Genomic DNA, 14,937 nt, shown 5'->3' on the forward strand with positions numbered 1-14,937 from the left:
TCGCTGTCAGAGCTTTAGTTCATATTTGAAATGTCACTGCAGGGTAATCTCAAGTCACAATTACAGTAGACCTTATTTCTCAAAGCTAACCCCTTCTTCCTTGTGGGCTAACCATTCTTCCCCCTTATTTCAGGCTTCTCCTTCCTCCCTGAAGCCATGTGCTTCCCCATGTGGCTGTGGGCTCAGGGTAAATACAACACTGATTATCCTCCAGACACCACTGAGGTCCCAATCCTTTATCAGTGCTTGGTTTGGATATTGGCATGTGATTCAGTTCTGGGAAGGGGCAATTAAGGGGCTTCTGGGGAGCATCCGGAAGGATTTTGAAGCTCCTAAAAAGAGATACAAAGAAAAGACCCTTTTCCACTGGATGAAGATGTATGGGAATGTGGTAATTGGGATGACTACTACTATCTTTCTCCACAAAAATGACGAAACAGAAACTAACCAACTCTGAAGAAATTTCCCTACCCTTGGACTTCTTTTTCTATGAGATAACTCATCTCCTTACTACTTAAGTCATTTTGAGTTGAATGTTCTGTTACTTGCAGACAAAAACATCTTCCCTGATACTTTAACATTCCCATTTGAAAAAAAGAAAGTTAGATATATAGTATCTTTATTTGATATTTGTCTTGATCAGTTTTGTTTGCCTAAAAGATAAAGCTTATGTTTTAATTTTCTGTAATTTACTAAGACCTAAGATGTAGCAATGATCTTCTCTTTCACGGTTGCTGGAGAACCTTACGCGTGTTTCATCCTGGAAATAGGTTAGTTTCTTTATATCTTGGGTGTATGTGCTGACTCAGAGATCTGCTCCCAGATTGCACATCTCTTACAGGTCGTTCTGAATCACCAGAGAACTCTTTTCCAGTATTGTTTGCACCTTCTCCTCCTCCCCTTCTTGACCCAGATCCTTGACATTTCCAGGTGACGTTCTTAACTGAATCCTTTGTCATGAATTTTGTGCGTGTTCCTTAAATTGTGGTATTGTCATGTCTGAGAATCGTTTATGCAGTTTTCAGAAGTTCCCAAACCTGGCTCATAATCAGAATCTTCCCAGACTTACTGACCGAATCCAAATCTCTCTCCAGGTGATTCTGATTATCAACCAGGTCTGGCAACCACTGATATAAGGGCTATCGAGGACAGAAAAATTGTACTGACCTGATCCCATACCTAAGATAAATGGGTTCAAACCTCGCTTGACAAGGTAAACAATGTAAGAACAAAATTTTATTTCTTTATAGCTTAATTTTTAATTTTCAATAAAGGTTTCTTTATTCTTTAGAGTGATGAGAACCTATTTCACTCAACTCGAATCTATGAGCACCCTTCTCCATCCCCCTGTCAGCAAGTTAGAAAAAGCTTATGTAACATCAAGTTAATTGAGAGGAGGAGCCCGTTAGTCCTCGACATCCTATGTCTACATTGCCATCCTGAGACATCCAGGGTCCCATCAGGTCTCTGGCCACTTGTCCCTGCAGGTCTGTGTTGTTGCTATCTGCATGACTCCTTCATTTTCTACAGCTCTTCTGCAGTACTTCCCTGCTTGTCAAGGGTGCTCAGATGTCTTTCTGCTGCTCTTGCACCACCTGGAACAAGAGAAACTCACCATGGCTGCCTAAGGCCCCACCAACCACCTGTTCCATCTCTACCCAGGCAACACAGCCTGACCCCTTCCGCTCTCTGTTGCCATAATCCTACCTGGCCCTTTGCCAGGGCTTATTGTCCCTTTCCCTGAGATCTGCACTGTAATTGCTTTCCCTCTGACTCTCCCCTCCCCCAATCCTGAAGCGTGCTCTTCTGTGCTTGGGAGGCATGGAAACCTCAGAGGTTTCCTCCCAAATCTCTTGTCTATGCCCTCTTCCTTCCGAGGGGAAACTCAAGTTTTTATACATATATATGAAACCTTAGGATGAAATGCAAGATCCTGTATGGTAGGTGTAACGAACATGTATTTTTGCTTTTGCAGTGTGTGTGCATGTGCCTGTGCATGTATTAGAATACAGACACATGTATATAGTAATTAACAAGATTGAAAATCTGTCATTGGAAATAATTTTTCACTAAGTTCATTTCATGTTCTAGATTCACATTCTTTTCATTGGAGTTTATAATAGGTGGTAAAGATAAAAAGGATTTAAACTAATATGCTGAAATGCACACATCTAAATGAGTGTTTTCTCCAAAACAGTCATCTCAGGCTCCTATACATTTATTCCACTAATATTGCCTTAGCCCTAATCATTTCTGGGTTTTTTTTCCTTTGGAACTGTCTTCATTTTACAAACCGTAAGTTGGAAATGTTAGTGGTGAATTATCATGAAACCCACTTCCGCTGCCCCCATTCCCATCCCACTTATCAAGATATAGCTCGGCTTGTCTATGTACCTTCAAAACCACTCTTAACTTATGGTTAGTTATGACCTTGATTTTTAGAAACGATAGACAAAGATTTTTCTCCCTTAATGCCATTTAAATGAAATTCCGAAAAACTCTATGTTGATTTGTGAAAGAAAAACTCAAAAATTGTTTTGAACAACAGCATCATTGAAGTCAATGTATAATTACAAAATGATTACTCTGAAGCAAACCACTCTTGTTTGGATGGATAAATGTTGGTAGTTTACTTTAAACCAGTGAGTTTCAACGGGGGATGACTTTGCCCCCACCCCCACCCCGGGGAACACTTGGCAGTTTCTGGTGACCTTTTTGGTTGTCTCAGCTGGGCAGGGGGAGTTCCTGGCATCTAGTGGGCAGAGGCCAGGCTTGGTGCTGCACATCCTACGGCGCTGAAGGCAGCCTCCACAACTAAGAATTATCTGGCCCCAAATTCAGTACTGCTGAGGTTGAAAAGTCCTAGTTTAAACAAACAAATGATTACTTGTAGTCATCCGTCACATTTTAATATGCTTAAAAGCTTCTGGTCCCCTCCCCCCAGCCTCAGTCTTACTAGATCATGCCATGGAGCCAACTCAAGCAGCCTCATCTTTCCGTCCAGCGCTCAGGCTCACAACCTCTTTGAGGCTTTGTTTCTGCCTTAAGTACAGAGGGTGGGGTGGGAGGGGGAAACCCGTTCCAGTGAGAAGAGAGGCAGCAGGAGAATACACAGGAAACACACAGATTGATGTTCAGGTGGAAGTTTCCCTGGCAATCTTTGAATTCTCCCTGAGAAATTTATTTATTCGCTCCGAGTTGTTTTTCCCACCCAAGCAGGCAGGGGCAGAGACTCCATCTGAACGTTGGTTTTCCAGAGTCGTAACCCAGAGAGAGGCTGACTGTGCGGTACCGTCACCTGGGAAGTTGTTTCATCGCCTCACAGGCTAAGGTTCCACCGCCCCGTTCTGCCTCACTGCTGAACTTCCCTTTAATGAGCCAAGGTTGGCTGCCTTTTCCTTTTGCTCTCCAACTCCACCCCACTCTCCTCCTTTGCTACACCGTCTGCATTTGAAGGCGAGTTTTCCTTATCTGTTCTCCGATGAGCAGTTATTATTTCTGTGGTTGATTTGCCCTGTCCCGCTCTCCTCCTTTTCTTTGTACAAGGGTAAAGTTTCAAACCACCACCCCAACATGAGGCCAGACATGGTTTTCCACAGGAAGGTCAGCTGTTTTGTTCTCACCCTGTGTCCTCAGCTCCACCAAAGACCTCTATCCCTATTATGGCGCCTTCCTGTGGCTCGTTAGAGTTTATATGTCCCTGAGCAGCATCTGGGGCTACCCAGATCTGTTCTTGCAGGTTTGTCCCTGATGTCTGATTTCCAAAGCAGAGATCAGTGGGGAGCCCAGAACCTCCCAAACATCAAAAGAGAAAGGGAAATCCATATGGCCCTTTTCTTGGATCATTGACATGCCCTAGGAAAGCCATATGATGACTCTACCTCTCCTTTCTCTCAGGGAGGGTGTCCCCCACATATTTTGCAGGGTTTGGGTAAATCTCTACATTTGGAAATGGTTAGCCATGGTTTTAGATTTCGGGATTCCTGACAGGTACTGCCTATCACAAGCAACTCTAAGGTCCCATCCCTATCTGAATGAACTCTAGCAAGAAGTTTTCCCAGATGAGTTCTGCCTTCTGATTCCTGTTGAGATAGTGTTGAGCAAATGGACAAAGTGATCAGATACCTTAAGCACATTCTCTGGGTTCTGGTGTTAGTGTCTCTGTGGCTGTGGATAGTCTCCAGGTAAGCTGCCCTTTGGGAAGGGCCTTCTCCTGTAGGCATCAAGCACACTTCTCACATTTGAACTTGACTTTTTTTTTTTTTTTTTTTAAAGATTTTATTTTTTCCTTTTTCTCCCCAAAGCCCCCCGGTACATAGTTGTGTATTCTTCGTTGTGGGTTCTTCTAGTTGTGGTATGTGGGACGCTGCCTCAGCGTGGTCTGACGAGCAGTGCCATGTCCGCGCCCAGGATTCGAACCAACGAAACACTGGGCCGCCTGCAGTGGAGTGCGCGAACTTAACCACTCGGCCACGGGGCCAGCCCCGACTTTTTTTTTTTTTAAAGAAAGCACCTGAGCTAACAACTGTTGCTAATCTTCTTCATTTTTTTTTCCTTCTTCTCCCCAAAGCCCCCGCAGTACATAGTTGTATATTCCAGTTATAGGTCCTTCTGGCTGTACTATGTGTGACACCGCCTCAGCATGGCCTGATGAGCGGTGCCATGTCCACGCCAAGGATCCGAACTGGCGAAACCCCGGGCCACCAAAGCAGAGTGCACGAACTTAACCGCTTGGCCATGGGGCTGGCCCTGAACTTGACATTTTTAATGTAGGTCTACAGAAGCTAGTCTGGGCAGATTAAGTCCCTTCTTTACCAAATGCCCTGTTCACTGTGTGATACTGTCAAAAACAAGAAGCAGAATCCATGGGTCACTTGCAGGTGCTGGGCAATGGAATACCAGCGCGAGTCCCCCATCAACAAGCTCCTGTTTACTTTAATCTTGCCACATATTTTTTGAGGCCTTTGGAGGCAAGTTGAGCTCTGACAGGGAACTTTTTCCTCTTCCCTTATAGCACCTCCCTTGTCTCTTCCACCCTTAGTGGAGGTATGGTGATTTGTTTACTGTTTTTGAGTTTTAAGTCTCTGTTTCACATATATGACAGCCCTGACTTTTCTGGCATTCCAGTCCTGAAATTTTATGCCATTCAGTATTTTAACTTGTTTATTAAGGTCCCAGTTCTGTGATCAGCTAGAAGATGTCTCTAGACTTTCATCACATAGAACAAGCTTCTTCCCACTTCTATGTACCATTGTTTAGTAATCAAGAGTCCATGTTAAATCATGGTAAAGGTGGGGGAGATGCCTGGCTCTAGTCCAGGGGTAGCACTATATTTGAGGGACAACCCAGGATGCTCCAAATTCAGTTGTTAACAATTTCCTAGACCAATCCCTGCAATGTAATATTGGCATCCAATCCATCACTGTCCCAGCTTGTAAGGAAATTCTGAGTTGTTTGTGTTCAGTACCAACAAGGTAAAGGGATCAGGTTTTCTTTTCAGGCCCCATCCCCACATAATTATGCACGTTCCTTCTCTTCTGGTGGACCCACAAGTGTTAAAGACTGTTGGATAGCAGGTTATCTACAAGCAAAGGATCAGTGAGAGAGTCCACACTCCAGAAAGCTTGGGCTAATGGCTCCCTTTCCTGCTTCTCCAGTCCCCCTTCTCTTTCAATTGCTCTTCTGATTACCTTCCTCCTCTTCCTTCATCTCAGTCTTGTGTGGTCTTTGGAATTAGAGAAACCAGCTCTGTTTGCTGCCTGAGAATATTTCTGGCATGCATTAGACTGTGGTTTCTTTGAGTCTTTGTGTTTTGGTGATGAGGGCTGGGGAGAGGAAAGTGGTGGAATGAGTGAAAAAAGAGGAGGTGGGAACTGCCCAGAAAACAGAATAATACTTTGGAATGTAACCCCACCATGTGCCATATAGAATTAGACTCTTTCGCTCTGATTCTGAATAATTCAAACAGCATTATTTTGGACGATTAATTATGAGAATAATGGCTTGATGTCTGTTATATCAGTGGTTAAGGTGAGTGGGGAAGTATCTTTTATCATCGTCTAAAACACTCATGCCAGAACAGATGGAAAACATCACGGGAAGAGTCATGTGTAATCTTGACATACCAGCTCTTAAAATGAAAGTAGTAGTATTTTCTCTTCGTTTGTTCCATAAGCTGCCATTCAGCTGTACTTGATAGTGAGTTTGGCAAGATGTTTCCCAATTAAATTAGTACAACTTATCTCTACAGATGACAATATCTGACTTTGATTGAATGTTTATTCTTTATCAGATTCTGGGCTCTAAACTATACAAACATATATTACCTCACATGGTCCTCGAAACAACTCTGTGAGTTAGTTTATTTTTACCTTGGTAGGGTGTAGAATCGCCATTTTACAGACAGGAAGTTGAGCTTTAATTTTGCCCAGGGTCACACAGCTATTAAGTGGTGGGATTCAGACCAAGGTCTTTGTGACTCCAGAGCCCCTGCTTTTACGCCCACATCACACCTTCATTATGGAAATGATCCACAGGAAAACAAGAGTTCGGGCTGGCTCTGCAGGACCCTGGCATCACCACAGCCAACCTGCAGTCTGAATGCAGCTTGAGGACTCTGGATGTATCAGATCAGAGGCATGCTGAGCTGCCTCCCTGGACTTGGAGAGATCCTCTGGAGGGGATGGGCCCTTGAGGAATGAAGATAAATCCCTCTTTTGTGTGTGTGTGCATTTGTGTATGGGGTTTAAATAGGAATGTCCCAGCAAAGATGTAACTGATCCCATTTTTTTTCCTTTAAAATATTTTAATTCTTTTTGGATAGGTAATATAGTCACATGAGTCAAAAACCAAACATTATAAGGTCTTCCTTCCACCCCTTCAGCCCAGTGTGTACCCCATTCCCTTTCCCATGGATATCTTTTCAGAGTTCCTTTTATGCTGATGCTAATATAAATGAATGTAAATGTATATTCTTACTCCTTTCATTCTTTTCTATATAAAGGCAGTCATTTTAAAATTCTGTACCTTCCTGCACTTTTTTCACATAAGGATTTATCTTGGATATCTTTCCATATCAACACATGGGGAGCTTCCTTATTCTTATTTACAATGGCGTAATATTTCATGGTGTTAGATGTGTTATCATTTATTAACCACACTCCTTTTAATGGACATTTGGTTGTTTCCAGGCTTTCTTCTTACTGATTCAATGAAAACCTTGAGTATATGTCATTCTGCATATGTGCATGTATATCTACAGGATAAGTTTCTGAAAGTAGGATTGCTGGGTTAAAAAATATGCATTTACAATTTTTACTGATAATGCCTAATTGCCCTCACTAAGGGTTATACTACTTTGTACTCCCACCAGCAATATATGAGTTTCCCATAGTCCTGCCAACAGAGGTAACACATTTTGGGATTTTGTCCCATCTGATGATAAAAATGTTTGGACTTTGGCCCATCTAATGTAAAAAAATTGTATATTTCTTACTATGATTAAAGTTAAGCAACTTTTCATGCTGAAGATTCATTTGTATATCCTATTCTGTGAAACTTTCCCATTTTTTCTTGGTTTATACATCTTTTTAACAATTTCTTGGAACTCTTTATTTGTTAGAGAGAGTAGTCTATGATATGAATTGAACTTTTCTTTTCCTGTTTGTTATGTGGCTTTTTACTTTCTTCTTCTTATGGTCAAATTTGTTAGTCTTCTCTTATGTCTTATAGATTTTAAATCAAAGTTAGAAAGTCCTTTCCAACTTCAAAGTTATAAAAGTGTTCTCCCTACTGTAATCTAGTACTTTCATGATACTAGTTTTCTTATTTAAATCTTTGATCTAATTGGAGTTTATCCATGTTTGGATCCAACTTTTTTTTTTTCAGATGTACCCACCATTTATTGAATAACTGCTGGTAATTCAGTGCCCACTGGTTTGAGTTTCCACCTTTATCAAATACCATATATATATATATGATATGGTATACATATGGTATATGATGTATATATGATGATATATATATATGAGATATATATATATATATGAGCAACGTCAGCATTGTGGCAGAGTGAGCTCTTCCCTTGGACTCTCCCCTCTAAGATACAACCAAAAGGACATTCATACACCAACAGAGGACATATACACATCACAAAAGATGTCTGGGAGACTCACAGCCATATGCCTGAAAATGGTGGGGCTGGATCCTCTGGAGGAAGTGGAAGGTGATCCACAGGAGCTCTGTGGAGAGAGACAAGCTGCGGCAATGGGAAGTGCACAGGTGAAAAGGGTGCCCTGTCCCCACCTGGTACTCCAGCCCCAGAATTGTCCGGAGCATGGTGTGGTGAGCATAACAGTGGTGGCGGGGAAAGTATGCAGGTGAGGGAGGTGCCCCATCCCTTGCCAGCACTCCAGCCCCAGGATCATCCAGAGCACTGTGCAGAGAGCTTGGCAGTGGTGGCGGGGAAAGGGAAAGTGCACCGTCCTGCAATGGCCCAGAGCTCTGTACAGAGAGACAAGCAGAGGCTAGGGGAAGCACTGGGGAAGGAGAGTACCCCTCCCCCTGCCCGGTGCTCCAGATCTGCCATAGATCAGTTGCTCAGAGAGAAAAGCAGTCAGTGGCTGGAGCTGGGGAGCCCCTGCTCGTGAGGAGCCCAGAATACACAGCCCCTGATCCCCATCGTGTGGAGGTAGATGGCAGCTGTGACCAGATAAGGGCACCATGAGGAAGCAAAAATCTACTCCATCAAGCCGTATAAGTAGGTATATTAAAGCTCTAGACCAGAAGGAAAGAGACAAGTACTCAGAAACCAACCCTGAAGGAACAGAAATCCATAACCTAGATGACAAAGAATTCAAATAGCTATCATTAAAAAACTCAACAATTTACAAGATAACACAGACAAATTAACAAATTCAGGAGCTTGAAATCAACAATACAAAGAGACTAGGCACCCCTGTGTTCATTGCAGCATTATTCACGATAGCCAAGACGTGGAAGCAACCCAAGTGCCCAACGACAGATGACTGAATAAAGAAGATGTGGTATACATATACAATGGAATACTACTCAGCCATAAAAAAAGACATAATCGTCCCATTTGCGACCACATGGATGGACCATGAAGGCATCATGTTAAGTGCAATAAGCCAGACAGAGAAAGACAAGCACCATATGATTTCACTCATATGTGAAATATAAACAAACTTACAGACAAAGAGAACAATTTAGTGGTTACCAGGAGGAAGAGGAGGGGAGGGTAGGCACAAGGGGTGCAAGGGCACATTTATATGGTGTTTGACAAATATTAATGCACAACTGAAATTTCACAATTTTACAAACTATTCAGACCACAGTAAAGAAAAATTTTTTTAAAGAAAAATATATACATATTTAAATGGTTTTATTTTAGAATGCTAGAAGAAAGTCTGAATTTTCCTGTTACTGACCTTAGGGTTTCTTTCTTGTTGTGGTAAAATTTACCATTTTGACTGTTTTTAAGTGTACAGTTCAGTGGCATTAAGTACGTTTGTGTTATTGTGCAACTGTCACCACTGTCCATTCCCAGAGCTTTTTCATCATGCCACCGTATGAGTTGGGAATCAATATACTATTCATTTTATGACACACTATCCATTTGTAAGGTGTATGCTGATTTCGGAGATGTGAAAATGTAGGAAAGGGTACATCTTAGAATTTATGAAATGCAGTTCTAAATTCCCAAATGTAGTTGGTGTATTTCTGGACATTCCGTTCTGTCCCCTTGGTTTGCCTCTTTCTGTGCCAGCGGCACACTGTTTTAATTATTCTAGATTTAGAATATCTTTTAAGTTATAATGGAGCTAGTTTCCCCTCACCGATCATTTTCAGAAGACTGCTTTTTGTAACTGTTCTTGTCTACCTGTTCAGAAAATCTAGGCAACTTCTCCTTGGATCTTGTACATCTTCTTTGCCTCCCTCTTTCTACCTCTGTTCCACTTAAATTGTAAACACTTGAGTATAGAACACCTTATTATACCTGAAGATCAGCTGTAAGTCTGGATCAGAGGAGCTTCTTTGAAACTTTGTGTATCTTCTCGATGTTCTTTATCTGGGTTTTAGCATTGCTATGGGAGGTGCAGTCCATTCCTGATGTGTGGTGTTGCCATAAAAGAGATGCTCCTGTATGTTCCTGAAATCATTTACTCCTTTTGTATCTTGTACATAGAATGTCAGCCTTTAGAGTGAAGTAAGCATCGTCCTGATAATGCCAAAAAATCTTAAATGTTTGCAGCTGCATCAGGGTTTAATGTATTTCACTAATGCATTTACCCTCAATAAGTTTATTGTTTTGCCAGTTATTCCTATTAAATTTTTAGCATTTTAAATATTGTGTTGCTATAAACTTGGCTTTATTTGCATTTATAGATCATAAACACATTTCTTTTTTGTTTTCCTGAAGAATCCATTTTAAGAGCCAGTAAATCCTGTGGAAAATGGCCTTTAGTGATCTTACGTCGAGGACCATGCGTCTTTATGATAATTGGATCAAACATGCTGGTAAGTAACCAAATTTCCTAATTGAGCCTCATTCTTTCTTTTTTATGTCAGATTTCCATATTTAATAGCATTTCATTGGAACGGAATGAGAGACTTTGCAGCTTAATACTTCCTCAAAGACACCCCAAATATTGATTTTTATTACTAGTTAGTGAAGAGGAAGTACAAGGGTTTCATTACAGACATGTCCAAAGACAGAGCTACACAGATGTCCAGTGCGATGTTTATAACAGTGAAAATAGCTTTAGTATCTAGTGAAGGGAATTGGTTAATAAATGATGGTGCATTCCAACTCGGGAGCCACTAAAAGTGATTTTGGAGGCACAGTGCTCCTTGGCTGTTTTCTGCCCTAATGCTCCTAAGGGAAATAACAGTTTCTGCCCACAGTGGCTCCCCCCATGGTGCTTCTTGATGGGAAGAGCTGCATCCCCCAGGGGTGTATCAGAAGGGGCAAGGAGCGTTTCCTAGGGTAACCCCTGAGTAATTCTGAAATGCCTGCCTTCTCCCCTTGCCCATTAAAAAAAAAATCAATGTTTTAGAAGAACATTTAATACTGTAGCAGGAAGTTTAAAATACATAAAATGAAAGCAGGTTATAAAACACCACATGTATTTCTTCTGTGAGGGTTACCAGTTATCTCTGGGTGGTAGGATTATGGGTAATTTCTGTTTACTTATCTATGTCTGTCTAGATTTTTTAAAACCACTAAATGTATGTTGCTTTTATAACTATTACAACACTTTTAAAATATAACAAAGGTAAAAATTTTTTAAATAGGGAATCAGAGCATTTTAGAGCTGAGATGGACCTAGATATCATCAAAGCTAACACCTCATTTTAGAGTTAAAGAAAATGAGGCCCAGAGATGTGGCCTTCCCAACATCATGGTTAGTTCTTGGCAGAAAAGACTAAAACCTATGTTTTCTGATTAGTATTCTGGTATTTCGCATTTGAATTATTTTACGCATATCCACCACCATCACAACTTTAGATTAGTTCTTCCTTATCAACAAGAAATGGCAGGGGGCAGGCCCCTGTGGCCGAGTGGTTAAGTTCATGCACTCTGCTTTGGCAGCCCAGGGTTTCACTGATTTGGATCTTGGGCGTGGACATGGTGCCACTCATCAGGCCATGCTGAGGCGGTGTCTCACATGTCACGGCTGGAGGGACCCACAAATAAAAAAAAAATACACAACTATGTACCGGGGGGTTTTAGGGAGAAAAACGGAAAAATAAAATCTAAAAAAAAAAAGGAAATTGCATGTTCACCAAATTCAGGAGGAAAAAGTGCCATCTTTTAGCACCTACCACAATTGAAATTATATTCCAATTTACATTGATTTTTTTGCGAAGATACACTGTTTCATGGTTGCCATCTTTCTCAGTAGACTGCTAGAGACCACTGTGATTTCACTAAAAAAAGTCCCGGCAGTTTTGCCCCTGAAGAATGCCAAGGATCTAAAAGAGATCTTGTAAATAGAGAAGCTGCGCTCTGCTAGGGGAATAAGGGAGAGTGACTATTTCCATATTTTCTTCTTAGTTTTCAACTTAATGTAATGATGCAGAGAACATATAGGTTTCTTTAGAGGTCATCCGTCTCTGAAGGTTTACCGTAGTTCTCATAAATTCAGTATTTAATTTAAATACTATACTTTTTGTTTTGTTCTAAAGTTTTTTTTTTTTTTTTGAGGAAGATTAGCCCTGAGCTAATATCTGCTGCCAATCCTTCTCTTTTTGCTGAGGAAGACTGGCGCTGAGCTAACATCCGTGCCCATCTTCCTCTATGTTATATGTGGGACGCCTACCACAGCATGGCTTGCCAAGTGGTGCCATGTCTGCACTGGATCCGAACCAGCGAACCTTGGGCCGCTGAAGTGGAACATGCGCACTTAACTGCTGCGCCACCAGGCTGGCCCCTGTTCTAATGGTTTTTATTTTTATTTTTTCAGATACTAATATTTTAATTGCTTTTCAAAGTAGATATGTACCTTGCTACCTGAACTCTCATGATTTGAACTCGGGAACCAAGCCAAATAGAACAGATCCCTTGCTATCCAGCACTTGCTGCTCACTATCTCAAATGCAGGAACCCAAGAGATAATCAATATCCTAACTCAAGAGCCAAATAGAGTTAGATGATGATGAGTATTTGCATAGTGCTGGAAGTCAAAAGTGTTTTAAAATGAACTACTTCTGAATTCCACTTCCACTTTTATTCATGAGTCAACTCTACTTTTTATGAGGAATACTTACATTGAAAAGCTGAGTAATATTAGGTCAGAAAAAGGAATGACAAAGGAGTGGAGGTGATTAGAGAGACACAAGACGAGCCCTGGAAACAGCATTGCAAACAGTGCAAGGAAGAGGCCAGGAAGAGGCAGGGAATACTACCTGTCTGAGTTTGTTAATTTGAAGTCTTGAGAGAGGAGGGTGGGTATGGGGATGTGTGACGAGAAGACCTAGATTTACGTTCTGATTCTCCTGTGGACCAGCTATGTGATCTTGAACAAGTTATTTATTGTCCGCAAGTCTCAGTTTCTTTGTTAGCAAAACAGAGATGAGAATGATACCTACCAGCTGCCAGATAATATGCGTGGAAGTGCTCTGTTATTTGGGAAGTATCCCAACACAAATGGTGGTGGTGGTGCTGGTTACAGATGATTGATAGAGCATTTTTGTTTTTAAATACTTTTAATAAAGCATATCACTTTTTAAAGAAGTTTCTTCACATATTTTTTCCTGTCAGGACCTTGAAGGGTTAAATGTTCTGTGTTGAGATTTAAGAGAACACTATCAGATGTAACAGGAGAGGGTTTTGCTTCTGCTTAGTGTGGTATTGATCTCTGAGAGCCCTTAGGAATCATTTCTGGCCGTCTTGGTCCAGTTTTACTTTGCTTACCCTGGGAAGGTCAGAGCCCATGACCAAGGGCCAAGAATTTCAAGTGTATTCTTGGCTTTGGCTCTAATCCTGAGTAGCCTTCAGGAAACTTAGTGATATTCGTTGGTTTTCTGATTGCCAGAGAAGTGGTGGTCATGCCTAGTTGTTTCATGTGGAAAATTCCACACCTAGAGAATTTAAAAATGGTTTAATTAATACTTAAGCTATAAGAGGATTTATTATGATTCTTAGATATGAAATGTCAAATTTTGAAATAATGCTATAGTAGCATTTTGGGCTATAGAGAAATGAAAACATTTTTAATGTTTAAAAAGCACCTTTCCTTGTGTTTGGATAGTAATAATAACTTTTCAGACTTAGTTGTGATCTTTTTGCAAGAAGATGGAGTCTGTAAGACTGCTGCCATTTTGAACCTTTAGTACTACACAGGGTGCTAGAGGTACACCTTGGCTTTTCCTTATAGCTTCTTCATCTTATTGGTAATTGGAATTTCAGAGAGAGCTCTTTGAGCTAGTACATGCTACTTCCAAAGAGAACACTCTCTTACAAGGAGTTGATGGAAAAGCTCCTTAATGTTCTATATATGTGGCACTTGTGCTTCGCCTGTACTTTCTCTCTGGAACACTCTTAGAGAAGATTTATCAGGCTAATAATGTCAGAACTTTGATAATCACTGGGGTATGGACTCTCAGACACCTTTCCTTCCCATCCTCTGCTTTCATCTCGGCTCTACTCATGACACTTAAACCCAACTCTGATGACCAAAATAGAAGGTGCATCATCAGCCTTTTGTCTCTGGGGAAAACAGGGCTCACCTCACCCCTGAACCTTTTGTAGTTTGTGGAATCACAGACTGAGTCCAAATTAACTTTAAATATTGCCAAGCAGTCCCCTCTACAATCTCCCTATCAAGTTACCATCCATTTCTGAATTGTAGATTTCTCATCATGGGGATGCCACTACCTCACATGGAAATGGGCTCTCTGTTCAGAAAGGTGTAACTGTTGCTGAGAGAAGGAAGGAAAAATGAACAGTTGTCAGAGTCACGAACATTGTATTGAAGACTTCGAGTTTTATTTGGTCAGTAGAGATAGCTGATTTCAGCAGAGGAAGAATCTGAGCAGACCTGTACCTTTAGAAAGTGAGTTTCGCTGTTGTGTGGAAGACAGGATGTAGCAGATTGGATCAGGAGGCAGGGAAAACACATGAAAGACCACTGCAGAGCACCTGGTGAGGGATGCTGAGGCCCTGAAGGGAGGTGAAAGAAGCACACCGAACCCCTGGATCTCAGCTCTGACTGTTCATTGTGGTCAGGCAGCTTTTTTTTAAATATGTGATATCGAACCTGAAGTGAGTTTGCTCAGCCGTTGCACAGCAAGCCAATCTCTGACACCAGCTGTCGTGGAAGAAAGTAGGAATTTTATTATTGCACAGCACTGAGCAAGGAGATAAGGCAGCTAACGCTGAAATCCAAACTCCCCAAAAAGCTAAAAGGAAGG

The 14,937-nt window shown here is 41.3% G+C and overlaps 1 protein-coding gene across 1 annotated transcript in view; it reads left to right on the plus strand.

Annotated features, from left to right (window-relative positions):
- Positions 1 to 14,937, plus strand: part of ELOVL7 (ELOVL fatty acid elongase 7) — a 79,486-nt gene that overhangs the window by 37,570 nt on the left and 26,979 nt on the right. Inside the window, exon 2 of the mRNA XM_046671581.1 lies at positions 10,442 to 10,539. Within this exon, the coding sequence (XP_046527537.1) occupies positions 10,476 to 10,539 (64 nt within the window). The 5' untranslated portion in view covers positions 10,442 to 10,475. The remainder of the gene's footprint in view (positions 1 to 10,441; positions 10,540 to 14,937) is intronic.

Source organism: Equus quagga, chromosome 9, assembly GCF_021613505.1.
Source record: "Equus quagga isolate Etosha38 chromosome 9, UCLA_HA_Equagga_1.0, whole genome shotgun sequence".
NCBI lineage: Eukaryota > Metazoa > Chordata > Mammalia > Perissodactyla > Equidae > Equus > Equus quagga.